Source organism: Heterostelium album (genome assembly GCF_000004825.1).
Source record: "Heterostelium album PN500 unplaced genomic scaffold PPL_scaffold4, whole genome shotgun sequence".
NCBI lineage: Eukaryota > Evosea > Eumycetozoa > Acytosteliales > Acytosteliaceae > Heterostelium > Heterostelium album.
In genome coordinates, this window is record NW_008805066.1 from 466,250 (window position 1) to 490,987 (window position 24,738).

At 28.5% G+C, this 24,738-nt stretch overlaps 10 protein-coding genes across 10 annotated transcripts; 3 read left to right on the plus strand and 7 right to left on the minus strand.

Annotated features, from left to right (window-relative positions):
- Positions 1-858: 858 nt before the first annotated feature.
- On the plus strand, positions 859-8,524 carry PPL_04736 (uncharacterized protein; the record flags this gene model as incomplete). The annotated part of the gene is made up of 8 exons (XM_020575633.1): positions 859-895; positions 2,028-2,101; positions 2,563-2,589; positions 4,587-4,745; positions 4,770-5,157; positions 6,308-6,923; positions 7,500-7,685; positions 8,488-8,524. 8 exons carry the CDS (start codon positions 859-861, stop codon positions 8,522-8,524), a joined length of 1,524 nt encoding a protein of 507 aa, XP_020434428.1.
- Positions 8,525-8,731: 207 nt separating this feature from the next.
- On the minus strand, positions 8,732-8,872 carry PPL_04737 (uncharacterized protein; the record flags this gene model as incomplete). The annotated part of the gene is made up of 1 exon (XM_020575634.1): positions 8,732-8,872. The coding sequence occupies one exon, from the start codon at positions 8,870-8,872 to the stop codon at positions 8,732-8,734; it is 141 nt and encodes a 46-aa protein (XP_020434429.1).
- A 133-nt stretch (positions 8,873-9,005) lies between these two features.
- PPL_04738 (uncharacterized protein) lies at positions 9,006-9,866 on the minus strand (the record flags this gene model as incomplete). Its single annotated transcript, XM_020575635.1, has 3 exons — positions 9,006-9,009; positions 9,279-9,532; positions 9,735-9,866. 3 exons carry the CDS (start codon positions 9,864-9,866, stop codon positions 9,006-9,008), a joined length of 390 nt encoding a protein of 129 aa, XP_020434430.1.
- A 416-nt stretch (positions 9,867-10,282) lies between these two features.
- PPL_04739 (uncharacterized protein) lies at positions 10,283-11,241 on the plus strand (the record flags this gene model as incomplete). Its single annotated transcript, XM_020575636.1, has 3 exons — positions 10,283-10,498; positions 10,599-10,931; positions 11,029-11,241. The coding sequence occupies 3 exons, from the start codon at positions 10,283-10,285 to the stop codon at positions 11,239-11,241; spliced, it is 762 nt and encodes a 253-aa protein (XP_020434431.1).
- A 251-nt stretch (positions 11,242-11,492) lies between these two features.
- On the plus strand, positions 11,493-11,906 carry PPL_04740 (uncharacterized protein; the record flags this gene model as incomplete). The annotated part of the gene is made up of 1 exon (XM_020575637.1): positions 11,493-11,906. The coding sequence occupies one exon, from the start codon at positions 11,493-11,495 to the stop codon at positions 11,904-11,906; it is 414 nt and encodes a 137-aa protein (XP_020434432.1).
- A 148-nt stretch (positions 11,907-12,054) lies between these two features.
- On the minus strand, positions 12,055-12,883 carry PPL_04741 (uncharacterized protein; the record flags this gene model as incomplete). The annotated part of the gene is made up of 2 exons (XM_020575638.1): positions 12,055-12,117; positions 12,290-12,883. 2 exons carry the CDS (start codon positions 12,881-12,883, stop codon positions 12,055-12,057), a joined length of 657 nt encoding a protein of 218 aa, XP_020434433.1.
- Positions 12,884-14,665: 1,782 nt separating this feature from the next.
- Positions 14,666-15,575, minus strand: PPL_04742 (uncharacterized protein; the record flags this gene model as incomplete). Its single annotated transcript, XM_020575639.1, has 3 exons — positions 14,666-14,704; positions 14,863-14,988; positions 15,528-15,575. The coding sequence occupies 3 exons, from the start codon at positions 15,573-15,575 to the stop codon at positions 14,666-14,668; spliced, it is 213 nt and encodes a 70-aa protein (XP_020434434.1).
- Positions 15,576-17,323: 1,748 nt separating this feature from the next.
- Positions 17,324-18,079, minus strand: PPL_04743 (uncharacterized protein; the record flags this gene model as incomplete). Its single annotated transcript, XM_020575640.1, has 1 exon — positions 17,324-18,079. One exon carries the CDS (start codon positions 18,077-18,079, stop codon positions 17,324-17,326), a length of 756 nt encoding a protein of 251 aa, XP_020434435.1.
- A 118-nt stretch (positions 18,080-18,197) lies between these two features.
- On the minus strand, positions 18,198-21,132 carry PPL_04744 (uncharacterized protein; the record flags this gene model as incomplete). Its single annotated transcript, XM_020575641.1, has 10 exons — positions 18,198-18,239; positions 18,480-18,561; positions 18,723-18,819; positions 19,219-19,241; positions 19,286-19,322; positions 19,716-19,794; positions 20,264-20,423; positions 20,450-20,511; positions 20,639-20,763; positions 20,967-21,132. The coding sequence occupies 10 exons, from the start codon at positions 21,130-21,132 to the stop codon at positions 18,198-18,200; spliced, it is 873 nt and encodes a 290-aa protein (XP_020434436.1).
- Positions 21,133-21,652: 520 nt separating this feature from the next.
- On the minus strand, positions 21,653-24,013 carry tgrE1 (IPT/TIG domain-containing protein; the record flags this gene model as incomplete). The annotated part of the gene is made up of 5 exons (XM_020575642.1): positions 21,653-21,825; positions 21,905-22,990; positions 23,073-23,327; positions 23,406-23,925; positions 24,011-24,013. 5 exons carry the CDS (start codon positions 24,011-24,013, stop codon positions 21,653-21,655), a joined length of 2,037 nt encoding a protein of 678 aa, XP_020434437.1.
- Between the last annotated feature and the right edge of the window lie 725 nt (positions 24,014-24,738).

The window sequence follows — 24,738 nt, forward strand, 5'->3', positions numbered from 1 at the left end:
AATTTCACCGTATAACCAAGATTAAATTTGCTGTCCTTGCTATTTGTTCTTAAAACGTAAGTACACAATATAAATATATGATCTTGCATGGAACTTGGGTGGCGACTGTGTATGATTAAATACATAAAGTTAATTGTAACCATATTATTTAGTATAGGAATTTTTGACCTTTATTAACCAATTGTTATCATTAACGACAGAACAATCAAAGAAGTAATGATCGATAGTAGTCGCGATATCGTATGTAAGTTTTGTTGATATTATACTAATCTCGTATGCTATCATAATAATCATCAACATAACCACAACAAAACAATATGCTTAGCTAAGGTGATAGCACCAACGAACAATGTTGTATCATACTCTTACAAAAAACAATAACATAACCAAAACAAATTAATAATTATTAAGCAAGGTTTTTGGAAATCCCAACACCTTTCAAATCAATAGTTTATTTGCAAATGTTTGAAAAAATTCATTATCGGAGTTTCTTGGAGTAGGAGGTGCTATGGCTTGGTTTTCATCAACCATTCTATTAATATTATTATTATTAATGTTATTATTATCTAGAGCAGGTTTAACATTTCCAAGCAAACTTAAATTTAAAGGTGGAACAATTTTATTTTTTAACTAATGAAAATTAAACTTAATTAGAAATCTATAAATAAAAAATAATGATTCCAATGGTAATTACCATTATTATTTGTATTTTTTAGTTTAAAAGTAAAGATAAATTATCTTATAATATTGTAGAAATTTTAAATTATATTAAAGTATTTGATTACTTTTGATGTTCTGTTCTTGTTCTTATTTCATTGTTTCTATTGAAATTAGTATGCTTTTATATTTTAATATTAAATGGTAATGTTAAATGAGATTATCTTGAGATTTAATTGTATATATTAGGCTTAAAATACAAAGATTTATAAATTCATATAAACTCACTAACACCATCAATAATTTTATTATATATATATATATATATACTGGTTTAATTCAATCACATTTTGAATTCAAACTTGGTGGTAAAAACCACATATACTAATATGTTTAATGCTCAATCATTTTAACACAATATGATTGTGTGGTGTGTTTAACAATAGTAACCTGTTTTTATAATTATTAATCGTAAAAAATATTTGTATATTGTATAAAGTTTTTATATCTCATTTTTATCTCAATGTCTAAAATGAATTTTAATTAGAATGTGGGCCATGAATGTAGTATAAAATAATTAGTGATACCACATCGAATTAAACCAATTTTGAAATTGAAAAGAACCAATCATAAACAAGTTCAAACATTCATTTAATAATTTTTTTTTTAAAATTTCATCTGTCATTCAAAAGTATTACTGATTTTGTTACAACAAATTTAAAAAGACTTAAGAATTATATTATATATAAATTTTATTGTTTATTGTAGATTAATTTCTTTTTTAATCACCTATAATATAAGTTTGTTTATCGATTTCAATGTATTTCATTTTGGTTCCAATTACTATTATTGAGACACTGGTGCACTGAAAGTAAAATTTGAATTAATTAAGTTTTTCTATCACAAAACAAACTGGCTCCCAACAACTTTCGCCTGCGCATTAATTTTAATAAAAATGAAATAATTAAAAATTAGTGGGGTTAATGTGATCTTAGTGGTTTTTTATTTTATTCGATTTATGGTTACAAGCAAGAGCCTAACAAGTTTTGTTTGGAAATCAATTAAACTTTCACCCATTTTTTAAATGATGTGTGATGGAAGACACTTTTTTTAAATGGTGTTTGTTAAATAAATTTATTGTTTAAGTACTGTGGTATCTTGTAATATGATTATAAAATTATTTCTTTAAAATAAAAACAAAAGTGAAATTACAATGGTATGATGACAAGAATTAATAATTAAATCAAAAAATAATATATCGAGCTCTGGTGCTCAATTAATATGAAAAAGAAACTAATAGGATGAAATTATTATAGTAGATTTATTTTTAATAAATGATAAAAAAGTAGTGTAGATTAATTTTAATTAAGGTTATACTCGTGCCGACTTTTTCTCGGAGAAGATCTTACTCATTGTAGTAACTGCGTCAATCTATATGTTAACAGTAACAAAGACGTCTCGATTCCACACAGTCAGACACCTAAGACTATACTGACGATTCTCTTGCACAGCTTTTCTCCTGATGGTCTCGACCCAAAAGTTAACATTCAATGATCTTTAAACTCCTCAAAAGATGGGATTTTGATAATCAATGGTCAATGATACGGCTTCTATCACCGAGATCATTGTGAATCTGTATGATCCAACCAAATCTTAACACTCCAGGTATGTAATATATTGGTTTGTAGTATTAATATATCATATTAACTCAATGAAATAAGTTGACCGTTGGTAAACTTCCTTCAAACTGCTCATTGTCTGCCCAACCAGTTATCTGGTGACACGCTACATGTAGTCAGAAGCATATCTACTCTTGTTTGCTGCTTAAGTCAATACCCACCATACCAATTAATGGCTGCATACATGACTCTGATGAACAGTGGAGTACGTTTTATAAATTAATAGAGAAAAACATGTGAGCCAACGCAACAAGTAGTGCAGCTTTTGGCGGTCATATCAACAATGCATTACTTTGAACTACTAGGGAGACCTTCTACGAGAAGTAGGAGATAGGCGAAGCAAAATTGATCAACCACCGGATACTATAGAATGTTTAACGTATATTCTATCTAGTCTCTTGGGGTAACTCGTAGATGGTGGAATGGTCTGCACATTTGTTTGTGTCACCTACCAGACCACGAGTTGTTGCAAGATTTGTCTATATTTTAATAGATCGAAAAACAAAGCAAGAAAGAGTGCGACAAACAATATTTCCTATGATAGAATAGACTGTGAGTTTTTTTATAAAATAAAACAATTAATATACCTTTTTTTATTACTTTCTTTTTGATTCATCTTGAAAGTGAACCAAAGAGTAAATAAATTAGTCAGTATAGAGAAGTTTTGTTGAACCTTCTGGAATCTTCCTCAGTATCATTCAATTATTAGTTGAGATTTCAATCATTGTTCAAGCTATATATAATTGATTATCTGTATTGTTGTAGAAGGCATCTAATTTATCACCTATTACACATAATAATAGGAGTGCCTATTTTCCAATTCTACCACATGGTAGCTACATAATGAGATTATATATGATTTCTTAGTATATACTAAGAAATGAATTAGAAAATCATCACTCCTATCATTTCTATTGAAACCCCAAAACATGTTACTGATCAATTTATCCAATGAGATATGTATTATACTATTGAAGCACCATATGTATAAAATTAAATTTATTTTTATGTGTTGCTAATTTAAATGTTTTAAATATTTTTTTCTTTGTTGTTATTGCAAGCTCTTGAAATTATTTTGATTCCAAACAATGATATTGTTCATATCAAAACTTCTTTTATCATCTTGTTACCTTTTTAGTAATATAATTTGAATAGATGTTGGTGTTGATTTGTTGTTACTATATACACTACAAATTACCCTTAGATAAACCCTAACAATACTGAAGAAAAGAGTATTGATAATAATCATGAACCTATATTTTTCCAACCATTTGTTTTGATCAAATAAAAATTTTAACTCCTCACACAAAGAATTTGATCATTTTTACTTTTTAATGCTCAACACAAAAGTTTTTATTTTATAAAATATTATTGAGTTGTTAAATAAATATGAGAATAATAAAACATCACCTCAACTAGAATAATATATTTTAAAAAATTGGTGGTAACAGTATAAATAAATTTTATATTTTTTCAGAGTTAACAACGCTATCAAAATCACACTACTCAAAAAGGTATATTTGAACTGTATAAAATTGTAGAAAAATTCATTGAACAAAGAATTGATAACATTCAGTTTGGTAACACCTATCCTTAATATAACAGAAATTACCTTTTTTTTTAACATTGCCAAAGAACTCTAAAAATTTGTTTTAATTCGCAGTGATCATTAATTTATTCATTCAGTTGATTGCAATCATAAAAAGAGAAATGTTTGAGGAAAAAATTTTGAGAGAAATTAGTAGGTAAAATGTGATGTGACTATAAAAAAAAAATGATTACCATATTCTTGGTATAAATCACAAAATATTAACTAATAACCTTGAAGTTTAATTTTAAAAAAAAATTGGTGTTGAATCAACAAATAATAATAAAATTTCATATCATAAAGGATAATTATAAATATTAAAAATTTCTCTCTATTTGATTCATTAATCATTTGTTATTTATTAAATATATATTTAATAATAATTCTAAAATATATTTTATCCTTTATATTTAACTATATTTAAATTAATTCATAAATAAAATTCCTGTTTTTAAATAATATAAATCTTTATAAAATTTATATTTAAAATGTCTTTTCTTATTCAATTTCAAAGATCTGAATACCAACTAAGGTTCAAAACCATATGCCGTAAAATAAAAGGAATACATAAGGGAAAATGGGAGTACTTTCTACTAGCCCATGGTGTATACGATTGGTTGTTGGATCACGACCCAAACTCTATACAAAATTTACACTTCCAGAGTGTATTGGAGACAATAACGGGATCCTTTGAAAAAATATTTGGTTTATTGGTTATGTTCGATACTATACCCTCTCATCTATGCACTGTATACTATTACGCAAATCACTATGTGTCAATGGCTGGAATCACTTATAACGAAATTTTCAACTTATTGTTAGTAAGCACCATAGTTACTCTAAAGTTCTGGTCAGAGAGCTTCCAAGTCGAGAATTATATAGTAGCTGATATTTTCCGAATCCCACTTCGAGATTTAAATATGATGGAGCTTCATTTCCTCACTACAATCGAATACCAATTTAAAATCATAGTGGAAGATGTCCAAGTTTTATTGTCTTCAATCAACATCAAATCCATTCTCCAAAAATCATTGCCACCTCAATTAACCAACAACAATAATTTCAATATGATATCACAAGTAACTACACCAGAAGTAATAACACCACAAGTAATACCACCATCGTATACAACTCAAATACAACATACAATGTCATCCAGCGAAAAATTACCACCCAGCTTCAATATGAAATGGCGCTTCCTCAGTGATTGGCGCAAAAAACTAAAGTTCAAAGGTATACAAATTGGATACTTTTTAAAATATAAATAAATTTTAGTTTGAAGTTTTATTGATTTATTTATTATTATTTATATTTTTATACGAGTTGTCATACCATAGAGTTCTTTTCTACATTCTTTTTCAAACTTTTCATATCATCTTCAAAACTATGGTGAGTATGTTGTTGGTTGTCGTTGCTAATTTTAATAATAGATAATTGTTTGTAATTGTATGTACATATTGTTGTTGTCTATTTCGATGTAAATTGATATTGTTCATATGCTTGTAATGCCTCGCTTATTAAGTGTTTGCATAAATGATGGCACATTGATCCGGCGATCTAGTGCTTTTCAGTTTTGATTTAGAGCTAGTTATCAAACTGGACTACAGTGGTATCGCTGAATGAAGTGAACCTTGCTTTTTTGAGAGCGGAGTGGAAACTTCGTCACCAAGCTCTATTATATTGGCATGATAGTTGTGTTGTGGATGCTCATTGGTATGGTTGAGATAGAAGTTGGTAGTCAATTGAAGTGTAATATGTTTATTATCTTGTTAAAGTGCCGTGGATGGGGGGGGAAAAAATTTATTTAACAAACACCATTTTAATTTTTTCTTTTATTTTCATTTTTTATGTTTGTTTAAATTCCAAACAATTTTAAATGGGGTTTGTTAAATTCATTCACCAATTGTTAGCAAAGGAGCTAAAAATAATAGTGGTGCTCTAACAGATTATCTTATAAATTACAATTATACTTTATTCACAATCAATGGAACTAAAATAATATTTACCATTATATATGATGAAAAATATAAATAAAAATTAAATCAAAAAAATATTAATATGGATTGTGGGCAAAATTTAGGAGTATAAGGATGTGTGTAATTTCATTTTATCCCTCCCAAAAAATGAAAAAAAATTTAAATTTAACATTTGCATTGCTTTTGTGTGCATTTTGCAAAAATAATGCGAGAATACAAAAAAAACCCAACTTATAAAATGAAATAACATAATTAGTGATTCTAATGAGAAGGATTGTTTAAAATAGTGGGAATGGGTTGATTAGAATATGATATGGTAGCATTTCTCTCTGAAGAATAAAAAAACAAAACAAAAACTTTTCTTTATTTTTTTTGCTCTTTATTTTTATTAATATACTAATAAAAAGAGATGACAATAAAAGAGATAATTAGCAAATATAGAATATATAATCAAGATGAACTTGAAAAAATGACAACAAAAGAGCTTGTCAATGTAATGAAAACATTTTCATTGAAACATACTTATTTTAGAAAAGATTTGCTTATTAAAGATATCACCAAATATCAACAACATATCGCATTTGTAGAATCAAAACTTAAAAACAACCCAATGGAAAACTATCATCGTGGTACTGTTCAATATCTATTGCCAACTTTGATCATCTTTCAAATTATACGTTTTGTCTGGCATAATGATATCGATTTGGGCACTCATAATACTTGTTTTAAATACCGATGGGTTCTCTCTATTGCCATGGTTTCCAAACAGATATTCCACCAGATATCATCAATGTTCAATCGATTATCACTTTTAAAGCCTGGTTCTAGTCAAAGTATAGCATATGAACTCATGAACTCTATAATCAATCCTTTTTCAGTAGTCAAAAATATAACAAATTTAACAATACCACTCGAAACTTTCAATCAATTTACAACTACTTATAAATCAACCTTTTCACCCGTTGAATTAGGATTGATCTTTAACAGTGTTAGAAAGTTCAATTTAATTCACAATGAAGAGCAGTATTTCAAAATTAAACATTGTAATATGCTAATTAACTATATGCCGAATTTAGAATCACTATCACTCAATCAAATCAAGATCAACAATATAAAAGTATTTGAATTGTTAAAGGTACTACCAAATCTTACATCACTTGACATTTCAAACATAAGAGTGTACAAAATTCGAATGCCACCTGATAGTATCAGAAATTCTATTCGCAAGTTGAAATTGCAGGTGTTATTCGACCGAAACTATAATATCCTGAGTAATAACACCCAGCTTGAAACTCTTAGTGTCGTTATAATCGGAAAATCAGAAATAAATTTTATTCAAAATCAACTCAACTATATCACCAAACTCATTGTATGGTTTGTTCAGTTCGAAACTATCAAAATGTTGTTGAAACTGTTGTGTTCACCTCAATGCAAGGTGCGTACTCTGTATACCTCTGACAAGCATCAATGGGTCAGTCTATTACTGGAAAACAATAATACCATCGAAACTCTTGATATAGGATCTGATTTGTCGACCACAATCAATGTTGCGTCGAAATCAAAAAAGATCAAAAGAATCATCTTTCACAACCATTTCAGATTCCTTGACTTGAATAGAGATACAAACATCAATAAAGCTAGTGGATATGCCATAGTTAAATCGAAATACCGACCCATTACAAAATATGCTATCGGACCTTTTTTAACTTATGCCAAGAAGATCTACAAACCTTCAGAGAATCATATTGACAACAACGAGGTGGAGGAAACCTATCCAAATCTCCAGTTTCTGTACTGTCCACAGTAAAACCAAGAGTCGTGGCTCATGACACCCAGTATTTAAACTCATCTCTTTATTCTTTACATTCATTCTATACTTGTATCATGTATATAATTTTTAATTGCATATGAATAACCGTTTAACTTTAACAAAATAAATTTTTTTATTATACATTTTAAATACATTTATAGACCTGGAATGTTGAAGTGCAGATCCAGTAACCAACCATCACTCCATTAAACAGTTTGTCTATGGTTCGGTTGTTACTGAACCTTGTTCGAAGTTATAGATGTTTTTTACTGAATCCACAAGAACCTGCGCACGTTGATAATTGTTTATGATTATATTATATTTCAAACTAAACAAAAATACTTATTTTATTTCTTAATCTCTTCTAGGGAATAATTGAATAGCACATACTATTATAAATAAGTTTAAATGATCATTTTTTTTTCTTTTCTGGTATCCTTATACTTTGTACAATCCATCCTATTTTTAGTTTAAAAAGTTAGTTCATGTATGATATATAGATAGATAAGATATTAGATTCAAACATACTATGTTATAGGAGATATTGAGAGCAGCTACATTAAATAAATTTCCAGATAGAAGTTGGTAAGTTTGACAACAAAAACTTGATAATCTCCATCGTGAATACAGGATGTGTTGCGAATTTTGTTTTTGCTGTTGTTGTTGTTATATAATGTTAAATGGATGAAGAATAACGTTGGATGTCGATGTGATCTATCTATATGTGATTGTATCTGAGCAACAATATTAAACTGGTTGTGAAAATAATATTAATAGCCTGTCTATCGATATCTCTTTTGTAAATCCTATTTAGTTTGAATTAAATAAATAAAGATTAATAAAATTGAAATTTATATATTATTTATAAAATATATACTTCAGCTATTTGTTTTTTATCAAAGTCTATCTCCATCTGATTATGATTACTATTATTATTATTGATAGCTTTTTTATTTGTTGTTGTAGACAAGTTACATTGTAGTTCTTGGAACTTTAGTTGTTTGAAATGTGATGGTGGGTTTTATGAAGAAGTGGACGAAGAATAGTTGGTAGTAAGCTCTTCTGTTTCGATCATTTCTTTTAATTGGTCATAATCGGTACGGTATACATCGAGAGTCTTTTGGTGATTGGCAATTTCACATTCTAATAATCTACATTTCATCTTGTATTCCTATAGGGCCCGGTCAGATTGTTCTCTCTTATCTATAAAATGTTGCACCATATCCATAATAATTGATTGTAATCGATTGATCTCAATCTCTGACTGGTTGAGCTTGGTCTGAAGGTCATTGATCTTATCTATATTATTATTCACAAAAGATATTGAATTGATATAGATAATGATTTGGTAGTTGTTTTGTTGTGTTGATAATTGAGCTGAACTGATGATAACTTCCTGGTTTCTGCTAATATCGGATAAAGCGATGTTATATATTGTACCACTAGTGGTATTATTTTTGAGAAGTGGGTCATCTTGTGCAGAGATTGGTTCTACTATAGTTGACGATAATAATAATAATAATGAATATCATTAGATAATGTTTGTAATATATATTTATATAAGTTACTTACTGGGTGATGCTCTAACTATATAGTTATTCGATGAGTGTAATGATGTTGAAGAGGATAGTGTTGATGATGGTGTAGATGATTGAGAAGGTGATTGTATATTTGTAATTTGTTGTTGTTGTTGCTGGGTTGCTATTTGTTGGTGTTTGCCTGTGTCTCTTATTTGCTGTATGCGTTTCAAAGCAAGGTTGTTGATGAGTTGTTCACAAAGGTTGGTTAATTTCAAACTGTCAATTTGGTCGATAGGTCTTTTCTATAGAAAAGTTAAATTTTAATTATTAGATTGACTAATTTAATTTATTGTTTATAGTTATTATACAAATGACTTACAATACAATTAAAGAAAATTTTGGAACTTTTTGGTATGATTATGCTAATTGAAACCAAACGTGGGTTGATATTAAACTTATTTGAATAATATGTAAGTGGATTATCTGTTGATTCTTTTTAGATACTAGTTTATCTAATTTAGATTGATCAGAATTGTTGTCTATTAATTCATATTCTAAACTAAATATCTGGTTAAGTAGATCCCAATCACTTTTACTGGGCTTAACGTGTTGTTGCATTTCTGATCGATAGCCCATTACTCTTAATAAGATGAGGTCAAGCAATAGCGTGAGTTTCTTACTAAAAGACTTCTTGTACAGCGAGGCCAACTAAGTTGGATTCTGTACAAGAGCTACTAATCGTAGTGAAGCATTTAAGTAGAGGAGTTAACTTCTAAACCCTCTAAGTTAAGTAGCACAAATGAATTAAGGTAATAAAATAAATAATGTAATAATAAAAATTGAATAATCGACCATTTAAAAAAAAGGAAAAAATGAATTTCGAAGTATTTAGTTAAAACCTTGCAAAAAAATTTTTTTTTTTTTTTTTTTTTTCTCAATTTCCTATCTGTTTTAAATTTTGCCTGGCAGAAAAAAAATTAAATCTGTTGCTTTGTAATTTCAAAAAACCATTAACAGTTCAACTATGGTCAATGTGAATGCATTGATCTAAGATGTCAATTCCTGTTATGTTGTATGTCGATGATTACAGTGAAGATTCTGTAGACTCCACAACTTCGGATTGGGAGGAAAGCGATGATGAAGATGACAATCCTGTTATCAATTTTATTATAGAGAAGGAAATACTAGAGCTTTTCTTGGTCTACGATCAACACTACTCGAAATTCATTCGAATAGACGGGAAGTGTGATCCTAATTCAAACAACTTGGTAGGTAAGAGAGAGAGAGTAATGAATCAAGTTCAAAGTTCAATTCTCTTTAAACATTCATTAAGTATAAATTCGATTAACACAACAATTATATTTATAGATAAAGTTAATCAATGATTCTGTGGAAGTTAATAAACAGTTTCTGAAATGGATATGTATGAGATATGATAGAGGCTATTATCATCCTAGGTCAAGAGATGATAATCAATCATCGAGTGAAGACGAATCGTCACCATTATCAGAGGATGATCAACAAGTAGTACAGGAGACAACTATCACCTCAACAGCACCTACAGATGTATCAACAACAGCAGTCATCAAAACGTCTACTGATACCTCAGATAGCCCAAACTCAAATATCTGGACAACAAAAGACATCATTTATAAATTGTATAATCTTTTATTATTACTTATTAGAGATTGGTCAGCTGACGTAAGTTTATATAATTTTAAAATGATCTACAAATTAAATTTATTTTTTTTAACACCATACAACTTATTACATTTTAACTATGCTTAATATTATTTAGGGAATTTCTCAAAGAGAATGCTATATACCATTTTTAAAGAGTCTTAAGAGATTGTACCCAGATGAAAAGTCTAGAAATAAGATAAAGATTGTATGTCCAGGTGGTGGTATGGGTCGTTTAGCTTATGAAATAGCGAAATTAGGCTTTGAAACTGTACAGAATGAAATGTCAATGTTCTTAATAGTTGCTCTTAAATCTATTTTTATAAAGTAAATATTAATAATATTGTTATTATAATACCTATCATAAAAATCAATTTTTATTAACTACTGTCAATCTAAAATTAAGAGATGAACCTTTAGAAATCAATACACTTTCATTCAAACCTTTTATTCATTCCAATAATACTTTTAAGTGATACTCAATCAATTGTAAGTATAATAATACAAGATTTAAAATATTTTTTACATTTACCATTTATGTTTATAAATTATTATAAATATTAATAATTTATTTTGTATAAGATGAAAGAAATTAAAATACCAGATGTTAAAATAGATATGAATGGAATCAATCTTCAATTTGAACATGGAAACTTCTTCCGAAAGTTCAAGGTTCCTTCGTCATTAGACTGTATATGTACAAGTTTTTTTGTTGATGTAGTGCCTGATATCGTTCATCTAGTCAAGTACTGTAAGATGCTATTAAAACCATCTGGTATATGGATCAACAATGGTCCACTCTACTATCATAATACGTCAAAAAACGCACTTCACTTGACCGACGACCAACTTTTGTTGTTGCTGGAGGAGGATTTTACAATATTGGAGCACTCTTTAAATTCCTATAAATATACCAAAATCGATTCCGTCAACTCTGTCGAGTTCAACAGATGTCTTTGGTTCGTTGTCACACCAAAGAATATTAATAATGTTTAAGATTCAACTCATCGACAAGGTGGATGAATATCAAGTAGTAATTATTTGTTTTCTTAAAATTAAACCTTGAAAATGTTTAATTGGTATAATTTTTCTTTTATTATTCAGCTCAAATCATATATTAACAAAAACAAATTGGTGTATGCTTCTAATACACAAAAGTGACAGTCTTTAAAAAGTAACATTGAAAAAGAAAGTGGAAAAGAGCATTCTATGTTAATAAAAATATAAATATTAATATAAATCAATTTATCTTCAATTTATTTATTATATTTGAAAAAGTATCCAATTTGTTTACGTTTGATCATTTGTTTTTTGCGCCAATCACTGAGGAAGTGCCATTTCAGATTGGAGCTGGGTGGTGCTTTTTTGTATGAAGATACTAAATGTCGTGTTGGATTTGGGTACGATGATGTTGTTATTTTGGTTAATTTCTTCGTCAATGATTTTGATTCATAGTCGATTGAAGACAAAAAAGAATTGACGTCTTCCTCCTTGATATTCAGGTGGTAGTTAACTCCAGTCAGGAAATTACGCTCCATTATATTGATATCTTTATTAGGGATTTCGAAAATATCTGCGAAAATGATATTTTCTACATAGATATTCTCTGGCCAGAATTTGAGAGATACAATGGTGCTCATTAGTATCAAATTGAATATTTCGTTATGAATTATTCCAACTTTGGATACATATTTTTCTGAATAGTAGATCACTGTACGCAACAGAGAAGGTGGCGCTTCGAACATATCCAAGAGACCAAGAATGAATTCAAATATTGTTTGTATAGCTTCCAATACAGTCTCATAGTTATAGTCTTTTGTATAGTTTGGATCGTGAACCAACAACCACTCGTACACTCTGTGAGCCAGAACATAATACTCCCTAGTAGATTTTTGTACTCCATAGATTTTATCATAAATGGTTTTGAACATTTTTTGATATCCTAATCTTTTTCTTTGATTGACAGAAGACATATTATTATATCGGAAAAGAATTTTATATTATAAAAAATGAATAGAAATAATATTAAATATAAATTTTATAATCGAATTATGTATCCAAAATAATAATAACAAATACAATATTTTAATGAATCATATATGAGTGAAATTGTTAGTATTTATATACTTATGATCAATAGAAGAAATATTTTTTCATTAAACACCAAGATTGCAATTAAACTTCAAAGTAAATAATTACACTGAGAACACTATATTTTTGTCATATAAACCAAAAATATGGTAATCATATTTTTTCTTTATGAATTCATATCATTCTACCAACTAAATTAACCACAACTAATTATTATTTTTTTCTCAGCTTTTCTCTTTAATCATAATGTATACCCACATTTTTAATAGGGTTTCGAATGAATAAACAAAAAAATGATCATTGTGAATAAACTAAAACAAATTTTTAGAATTCTTTGACAATGTTAAAAAAAAGGAATTAGAACAGATGTTACCACACTGATTGTTATTACGTTCTCTTCTCTGTAAAAATTTCTTTAAATTTTTAGAGTTCAAATATACCTTTTTGGGTAGTGTGATTTTGATAGCGTGGTTAACTCTGAAATAATATAAAATTTATTTATACTGTTACCACCAATTTTTTATCTTTTTACCACTAATTTTTTAAACTCAAATTTATTATAGGTGGAGTAATGTTTCATATGTGTTTTTTTGTTGTTACTGTAGGCACTTCTTTTTATAAATTTTAAAAAATGATTCAGTTCTTTGTATGAAGATCAAATTTTAAGACCAAATAATATTGAAGTGAGTGAATGTGTCTATTGAGAGAAAAACAAATTTTTCCTCAAACATTTCTCTCTAAGATTGCAATCAACTGAATGAATAAATAAATGATCACTGCGAATAATTAAAACAAATTTTAAAGTTCTTTTGCAAAGTTAAAAAACAAGGTAATTTGTGTTATATTAAGTATAGGGGTTTCCAAACTGAGTGTTTTCAATTCTTTGTTCAATGAAAATTTCTTCAAATTTTTAGAGTTCAAATATACCTTTTTGGGTAGTGTGATTTTGATAGCGTTGTTAATTCTGAAATAATATAAAATTTATTTATACTGCCACCGATTATTTATCTTTTTTTAAAATATATTATTATAGTTGAGGTGATGTTTCATCTGTTTTTTTTGTTGTTACTGTAGTCACTTCTGTTTTTTAAAAATTGTAAAAAATGATTAAGTTCTTTGTGAAGATCAAATTTATATGAATAAAAAAAATGAAATGGAACTATGAACATGGTTATAGTTCAGTAACAAAAAAACATCCATTCAATATATTTAAAAAGAATGATGTTGGAAAAGATGGAAAAAGATGTTTTGATATAAACAACATCAAAAATAATTTCAAGTGCATAACAACAAAGGAACCACATTTAAAAAATATACTTTTATTTATTATAGAGTGTTTCAATAGATTGATTCATAACCGATGGGATACATTCTGAACTTATTTTGTAGTTTTATAAGTTTTATAAGTAGAAATATAAATCGAATGATAGGAGGGATGTATTCTACTGAGATGATTCCAAGCTTAATCAATGAATGAATTCTCAACTAAAAAGTTTTCTTCATTAAATGTTGAACAAAAATAATATTCAACTGATCAATGAGAAACTACCAAATTAAATATATTATTATAGAATTAAGGTATTTTATTAATTAATGTTATTGTTCCTACAAAACTAAATTTTTTTAGGAAAAGTAATATCTTTTGAACTAATTTAATCAATTTTTCAATTGTAGATTGTTGAATTCTCTGGAACACCCGCTAACTAGGTATAGAGAAATATATCTAACTGTACAATGTTGATGGTGGTACTTTCTAAAGAAACAGTTTAAATAGATCTATAAATTTTAAAATCTATTTATTTCCCCAAAAATATATCTTTTACAAAAAAATAGTAAAATTTAAACAATCAAATTGATTTACTATATTTTGATACCGACTTCTTCTCTTTTGTTTGATAATCTTGAGGGCACAGGCCTTGCATACCGGTTTTCCTGTAGGACCAATATGACATTCTGGAGTAGAATTTATCCTATTGATTCTACAAGGCTATTTATAAATAAATATGTTTGTTAATAGATATTAATAAGTATTTAATATTTTTAAACAATAAATTAAAAAATATTCATACTTCTTCAGGTGCGTTATTTCTGGAGGGTGTATCGGTTCAATATTGTTTTTGGGATCTGTTAGGACGGACCAAACTGGTGTAGAAGAAATAGTGGTTGTTGTCGAAGAATGGCATGCCTAGAAAAGAGGGAAAAAAAATTTAGTGATCTAAAGCAATTTGTTTTAATAAGCAAACTAACCATTCTTAGTTTTTGAGAGGGAGTAAATTCTTGATTGTACAAAGGTTTTTATTTTTAATTTTTTTCAAAAAAATAGCATTAAAATAATGAAATAAAATGTACAAACTTTTTTTATGTAAAATAAAAAAATTAATATTTGTAATGTAGTGTTTTGTTATTAAACTTCAAATCAAAAAAAAATTAAAATCACCCACTTCTCCTCCTCTTTAAAGATGATTTAAAAAAATGACAAAGCACAAAATTTAACCCTAAAAAATTAAATTAAACTTCAAATGTTACATACACAAAATCCTTTGGCACAGTATTAAATAACAATTTCAATAACATATTAAACCTAAGTTTCTTTAATCACTAATGTTTGGTGATATGATGAATATTGCTATACATGGTTTGTAAAACAAAGGAATAGTTTAGGCAGTATATAATGGTTTAATATCTTTGCTTTTACTGATGCAACTAATCATCAAAAGCAAAGATTATACACTTGATTGCGTAAGTGAATTTAGTTTTGAAGTCGATGATGTCCCTCCATTGGTAGAGTTAGTCTTGACAAATGATTATGTAATCTAATTGAGATTCTAACTTTTATTAGTAAGAACAATACATATAAATTAAAATGTCAAACAAGAATAGACTAAGCATATACTCTGAATTAAGAGATAAACTATAAGAAGATTGTGATGAGTTGCAGTACTTTCAAAAATTGAGGACACAAAAATATTATAAGCTTGCATGCTTCGAAATTATAAGATAGTTCTGAAGTGTATTTATTTTTGGTACTGTACCAGATTTAACTTTAGCAACTGCAAAGATAGATGAAAAGGTTGTAAATAATAAAAAACAATATTAATATTGTCCTGACTGTTTTCAGGTTCTTTTATTTTGTACTCTGTTCTTTTAATCTATTTATATTATTAGACTTAATTAAATTTAATTTAGACTAAAATTGTTCTTAAAAACAAACTAGCTCTTTCCTGTAACGTTATTATTGAGGTAGCAAAAACAGCAAAAAAAAATTTAAAGTATGTTCGAATGGCGAATTTTTTTTTTAAAATTTTAATTTGTTCTTCTTTTACTTTCTTTATCTGTAGACATTTTTAGACGTTAATTTATTATAAAAGCTTTGAACAACAAGACCAAAAGCTGTAGTAACATGCAGCGGAGGCACCCTGCTGACAGAGAATTGTTAGTTTTCGATTAACACTTAACCTCCTTTTAAGGCATTGTGATTGATGAACAAATATTAATGTCCTAGCACTGAAGACTGGAGCAAACTTGCAAATATATGTAGTTTAGAGTATGAGAGTTGTAGTATTAATGTTACTTAGTTTATCTGTAGACATTTAAAACGTTAATCTATTATCAAAGCTTTTTAACATCAGGATCAAAAGCCGTATATCGGTTTGCGACCACCTGATGACCGGAGCTTTTTTTAGTCGTATATAGATTAACAAATCACTCCTTTTTAAAGCTTTGTGAACAATGAACGAATATAAATGGCCAAGCAGAGAAGACTGGTTACACTTGCAAAAATAATGTAGTTTAGAGTATGAGTTAATTCAGATTATAAAAAAGATAAATTCAATACAACAATCTTTATGATTTAAACAATAACAGATCAAAAACAACAAAGCATACAATAACATAGCAAAAACAATAAATAGAACAATTAAATACATAATTAATCACTTTAAAACAAACATATCAAGAAGATTTGCTCCGTCACTATGCGTGCCACCATAGCTCCGTTACTGCTATGCATGTCACACCACAGCCCAGTTACTATGCTAGTTTCTCCATAGCTCCGTTACCATGCATGTCGACCATAGCTCCGTTACTATGCAAGTTGCACCATAGTTGATTGTGGTACACATCAACTCCAACCCAACTCAAAAACACAAAACAACATTCCAAAAAAATAAAATAAAAAATGTTCCTACACCATAAATCATCACATTCCAGACCCCCTGTGGAGAGAATAAGTTGTTTTGAGATAAAAGAAAGTAAAAAAGAGCTCTTTATTAATAAACAATAAAACATCTCACATTTAACAACCATTTATTTATCAAAATTCTTTATTTAGATTTGAGTTTGTTCATTAATTTTTTTGGCAAATCTCGGAAGCGCCATTTCAGATTGGAGTTGGACGGTGCTCCCATGTCGGATGACAATACATCTTGGGTTTCAGAAGAGTTGCTTTCTACTGCAGAGGTTACTAGTGAAGCAGGTGGTGTTGTTTCTTGTGATTTCATATTGATATTGTTGTTGGTTAATTGAGGTGGCAATGATTGTTTGAGAATCGATGTGGGATCATCTATTTGAATGTTGTAAAGCTCCAATTCTTCCATTGTCCAGCCAAGGTCGAAATCTAGTTCAGTGAGGAAAATATTCTCCATTATATTGATATCTTCAACAGGTATATTGAAAATATCTGAAATTATAGATATATCAATGGTAGAGTCCTCTCTCAAATCATTGAGAGTTATGATGGTGCTAGTGATCATCAGGTTGAAAATTTGGTTATAAGTAATTCCAGCACGATATACAAATTTATTGGAGAAGTACATAACCAAAAATAAATAGTGTGCTGGAACATTAAACATCTCCAAAACGACTAGAATATTTTCGATTATTTCTTTAATAGACTCCAATGTCTGTACATAAAAACTATTCTCCGTATAATCTGGATCGTAATCCAACAAATACTTGTATAGACTATTGACATATAAAAAATATGACCATTTCTTTTTATGTACTCCATAAACTCTATTTTTTATTTTTCTGAACCATAATTGGTTATACATTTGTCTTGAGGATTTAAAATGATTCATTTTTTTATAGATTTGAAAATAAAACGATAAATAAATGTATAAAAATTTATGAAGTTATATTTAATAAAAACAAATTAAAAAATAAGGAAATTAGAAATTTTTAGAAAAAAATAATTAATTAAACAAAGTGATAGCTTCTATGATTATGATTTTTGGTTTGCTTAAATAAAAAACAAATCACAGTGAAAAAAAAAAAATTCTGTGAGTGTATGATAAATAATTCAAGTATTCCTTTTTAGGTCTTTATATATTATATTTTTATTTTAGTGTGATATTGATAAAGTGGTTAACTCTTAAAGATTTATGTAGAGGTGAGAGTTTTAACAAATTTTAGATATACTTTAAAAAAACCATATATTCTCTCATATTAATATATATATAAAAATGGTGATACATTTACTTTGAGAACGAAAAGTAATAGTGATTGATGAGTGTGAATTTTCATATACTCCTCAAGATAAAGGTGTTGAATAAGTATACAACTCATTAAATATAAACCAAAATATATATACCATGATCTACCCAATTTTATTTTCTTTTGTTTGAGTAACACAAAGTGTTTAAAACTCGACAACAACATTTTAAAATTAAGAAGTGCAATAACTACCAGATATGACTGAAAAGGAAAATAAATTCAAGTTACCACATTTTATGAATAAGTTTAGATAATTGTAATACTTTTAAAATGAAAGTAGTTGTATAAAAATTCTTGATTACCACACAGTGTTTCGTAGTAGAAACTATTGAAATTTGATACACCTTCAATAGTTTCTAGTACAAAATGAATTTTAAAAATACTGTATGGAATCCCCTAATAATTTAAGTAAAATCAATTTAACATGTGATTGGCAACAATAAAATCATCTCAACTGGTATACCCACTATTATTTTTTTTGTTATAAACCAATCATATGGTAATCATATTTTTTCTTTATGATCACATATCATTCTACCAACTAAATTAACCACAACTAATTATTATTTTTTTCTCAGCTTTTCTCTTTTAATCATAATGTATACCCACATTTTTAATAGGGTTTCGAATGAATAAACAAAAAAATGATCATTGTGAATAAACTAAAACAAATTTTTAGAATTCTTTGACAATGTTAAAAAAAAGGAATTAGAATAGATGTTACCAAACTGAGTGTTATTACGTTCTCTGTTCTATTAAAATTTCTTCAAATTTTTAGAGTTCAAATATACCTTTTTGGGTAGTGTGATTTTGATAGCGTGGTTAACTCTGAAATAAAATAAAATACTTTTTCCACTAAATATTATCTTTTCTTTAACACAAATTTTCAATAGGTGATGTTTATTACACAGGAATAGTTCAAATGATTCCATTGTATAAGATTATGTGATAAATCTAATTTCTAATTAAATAAATACATCTCAATATATGCAGTTTAGGTAAATATTCACGTATTTCAACATTTTATTTGTCTCCCATTTAAAAAGTTGGTACTCTGGTTCGATCAGTTTAGGCATTTATTGTATAAGAGTACGAGCTACCATTGTTGTTCTCCAGCAACAATCTACTATTCCACGTCCTAGAGTCAACCAGATATCTTGTATACATCACCACCTAGCCAATCTAGATTGGCTCGCCTGTAAATGCTTCGTCCATCATTACCAGAGACTGTATCACCTTTAACAATATTAGATGCGCCACCGCTTTCTATTTTACCAGATTCACTCGTGCAAGTGCAATTCTAACTTTTGACTACCTGAAAGATAAAGTCCACGCTCTCCAACCTCTGTCTTAGTCTTTGGCAGGGAACTGAGTCAAATCGGTAGCCAAGCACACGTCCAACACACGCGGATATGACGACCGGCATCGAATTCTTCACCAAACAAAATATTGTCTCGAAGCGAAGCGCCAATCAGCAAAGTGATTGTGATATGAAACCCATCTTTCGTGTAGTGAAAACACTTGCTTTTGTTTTGTAGATCTCTCCTATCAGTGCACTAACCAGGGTCTTGCCTGCTCCAACTTTTCCATAGATCATTGTAAGTTTGCCAGCCGGCTCAAAACGAAAGGAGAAGCTTTGGCGAATTGGAATGATCTTCCATAACACCAATTGACTCTACCTCTTTGAAAGCTGTAATTTGTTCACCTGATTCATCTTTATTCTGTTTCTAGCTACTACTAGACATCATCCCTGTGAATTCGCCATCTACAGTTCTAATATCTGGACTGGTGCCGATGTGAGTGATCATATGCCGTTGAATCTCGGTGGTTGGGAGGAATACTTCGATTCTCTTGGACGAAGCAACTACTTTCAACGGTGCCTGGACTCCAGAAGCATCTTTAATGGACGTATTGATGAAATAGTGAGACCTGTAAATGCAATTGTGGCATCTAACTGAACCACCACGCGACACAAACTGAGAACTTGGCTAGCAATACGATTCCATTTGGTACTACCCTGAAAATATAAACTCCCAGTTGTTTGTTTTCTATTTATCTTTATAGTGTTTGTGTGTTGATGTTATTATCTTACTTGAGTAACTATCTGTTGTATGCACCTCGATTTAGATGTATGGTACCGATACTCTCTTTGAGTTGGTTCTTTGAATTGGATCACCTCGATCGATGAATGGTTGTTCCCACATATACAACTTGAGGAATCTGATACAAGTGAGAATCATCAGGCTAACACGATCACTCCCAGGTTCAACTATCTCAAATTAAAGTCACTAGGGATCTGTCAGTAGGACCATAAAAACAAACCCATTCAATCCAACAGCCAGACCAACAAAAAACATATAGTAAAGAATATATCAATACAATTATTCCTAAAGAGATAAAGAAATTTTAAAAAAAAAAGTAAGTATAATTGTTTCTTTTTATTTGTAATATATCTCTATATTTTAAACTTACAAAAATGCTCTTCGAATTGACATCTACAGATATTAAACCATGGTTTCATCACTGGAGAATAGAAGTTTTGCATTATCGATACTTTTTTTGTGAAATCGATGTTGTGCCTATCATCGATTCTCTCTTTACATCTCTTGTTGTTGGTGATCACATCGCCACCAACCATCTTCTTATTTATTTTAAATATGTACTATTCCATAATAGTACATTTGCAAATAGCTCTCAATCAATAATCAGCAATCAACAAAAAAAAACAAAAATAATAAAACTAACAACAAACAATAATTATTAATGATTCAAATATCTTTTGATTTTTTTTTTTGCAAAATAAAAAAAAGTTAATTTTGATCATCACTCAATAGAAGAAAAGTCTACAGAATTCTTTTTTCATCCCTGGTAACTTTATTTAATTTATTTCTCTTTAATTAGGTTTGAATTTTAAAAATAATTGTTATATTTTAATGGTAAGAGGAATCTTTGATATATATATATATGTAATAGTTGTTGCTTTTTTTTTTGACATGTTATGAACTTTGATTGTTATACTCATTAATATATTATGAACAACAATACTAAAAGTTTTTTTTGTTGTTGAATTATTTCGTTAAAAAAAAACATTTTTGAATTTTATTAAGTTGATCAACAGATAAAAAGGTGAATTACTTTAGTAATACATTTAATAGAATTTAGTTTTGTTTATAAGAGATTTGATGATGACATAACTTTACAGTGGACCATATTAATACAGGTACTAATAAACATGCAGGGAAAATGATTCCATAGAGTTTCTGTTTGCGATATTCAATCTCTGAATAATCGGTTGCTAAAACTCTATTTAATAGTTCATAATACACTGTGTCTATATGAGGAAATAACAATGATTAGTTATATAGTTCTGGATATATCTTATTAATTTAACTTATTACGATAATACTTACTATCTAGTTTAAATACAGTTGAATTAAAACTTGTTTGTCCATTCACTGTTACTGTAAGATTTAAGTAGTTGATTGGTGGTGGAAGGTTGAATTGACCACTCTTCAATTGACATACTATATTAGTATTGTCGATTACTTGTGTGGCTTTACAATCACGAGAATTATCGATGCTGACAGTGATTAGTTTTAAATCGATATTGGTAAAACCAAGATTGGTTCCAAAGATGCTTATCGCTCCACCGTATGGTGATACTGAAGTGGCTGACAATACTTTTGGTGCTTGGTAGACCATACTCAATCCACTCAAGACGGTTGCACTGATACCATTCAATTGAAGTTGCAAATAAACGGATGTCCCACTTCCTTGTGGTGCAATACAGGTCACACTGGTAATATTCAATCTCGTTGCATTGGAACATGGAGTGTTTAGGTTTGAATTGGGATCATTAATAATCACAGTGATATTCTCATTTCCTTGGATGTTGGAAGTCATATATTGACCACTGATTGTTACAATTCCACCTTGTGTTGGTGGTGATGTTATTGATGTGATGTATGGTTGTATTGTTATCTTAAATGGAACAGTTGGTGATGTGTTGAATTTGGTCAGTGTGTTTCCATTGTATACACCAGATGGTGTGTTTGGTGGAAATTTAAATGTTAACATCGAGTCGGAAACGGAGATCGGTGACATTGGAGTACTACCATTGAAATGTAAAACAATTGATTTTGTATCATTACCAAATGATGAACCGATAATAATAGTGTTTCCACTATCCTGTGATACTTCTTGGACACTTGGAAGATCAGCAGAGAATAATATATCACTATTGGAGTTCTTTCCATCAATGCTAACGACCACTGATAAATTATAATTCTTTGAACCACTTGGAATTGCTGGCATTGAACATGCAATAAATGAATTTGTTGGATCATTCAATGTCAATACAGTACATGTATAACCTCCAACAATGATTGATACTTGTGAAATAGTTGCATTTGGTTTGAAAAGATTCAATCTATATCCATAAATTGAAATGGTTCCACCAGATGATGAGGTAGAGGTTACTGATGTTACAACTGGATCTAAACAATAATAATATGAATGATTAATAATTATTCAATAAAAAACATTATAATAAAAGATATGTTTTTTATTAATACATACATAGTTGTTGAGTATAGGTTGCTGAATTTGGATTTGGAGAACCAACATTCAAAACATATTGGTAATCACCAGAGAATGAGTAGTTTTGAGCATTCACATTTGAAACAATAACAGTATTATTAATTAAATGAGTTGGTTGTAAATTACCACCATTCGAAGTCAATGTTAATGGAATTCCATTTACTCCAAAATTTGTTCCAGTCATTGTAATTTGATTGGTATCTTTGTTAAATTCAACCAATGAAATTGTTGGTGCTATTAAATTAATGTTTAATTTACATTAGATTTGTTTTTATATATAATTTCCTAATATATTAAAGCTAAACAACTTACTTTGGAATGAAAAATATTTTTGATTAAAAAAATAAGTCGTCGTAGTAAGAGTTCGAAATCCACTTATTTGGAGATAAATTGGAATATTTTGACCAGAGATTAAAGAGATAATGCTCTGATCGGCATTGAAATGTATTTCAGTTCCATCTGCATTAGTATCACTTTCATTTAGAGAGTACCTGTCATGAAAATAGATCTTTGAACTTCCTGGTGGTGATGATAGAAGTGATATACCTTTTACAGTAATGATACCTCCTTGAGTTGGGATAGAAGAAATATTGGCAATATATGGAGGATACCAAGTTAGAGGAAGGAAAGATCCACAATCTGGTGAGTCACATGTTTGGAAACTATCAACTATGTTAATAATATCAGATGTATAGGGCACAATAGCTGTAGTAGGGTTGAGAATAGTCATCGTTTTTTTTATATTGCTTCTAACCAAGTGGAGGTAATTGCCATTACTAAATGATCCGCTTTTCAATGTAAAAGTCACTCCGTCTGGTCCATTTTGCACTGACTGTAAATCAAGGTATCCTATGATATTATTTAATTAATATTTTTACTATTCCTAAACTGATTAAAAATCAACTATATTTAATTACCATTTATTTTTCCAAAAAATAAAATTATATAAAATATTAAAAAAAATTGTATCCTTTTATAATTAATCATTCTTTTATTTGATATATATAGAAACAGAAAAAATAAATTGAAAAATAATAATTTTTTTAATTCTTGATAAATAATACTCTTTTGTTAAATATAAATATTATTCTAATTGATATAAAATTTTGATAAGTTTGGAAGATAAAAAACAATACACTTAATAAATAAAACACGTGATTGTAATGTTTTTTTTGTCAAAACTAGGAATTTTTCAAGCTAATTTTAAATTACATTTACCACACATTGTAAATTTTTGATAATAATGTTTTTTGGTGGTGGATCTTCATATGAATCACCCCCCTATTATATTTATTGTTATTCAAAACTTATCATGTTATTAATAAAAATAAAGTATCATTAAATGATTAAAATTATAATAAAAAAAAGTTAAGTGGTTATTTTTTAAGATTTAATAATTAGTGTGTTGCAATGTAATTATAAGAATTATCTATGATTTAAACAAACCACTTTGAACATACAGATTTAGTATCAACCACTGTGTTGGATTCAAAAGATTAGTTTAGTGTGAATGCTGTTGTTGAAGTTGTGAATCAGAGTTATACCAATATTATATAGTAACATCTTTGGAAATCAAATAAGTCAGCATTGGTGTGTCATTTTATTTGGAGCATTCACTGCAATCTTCGGATTATTCTGACAGACC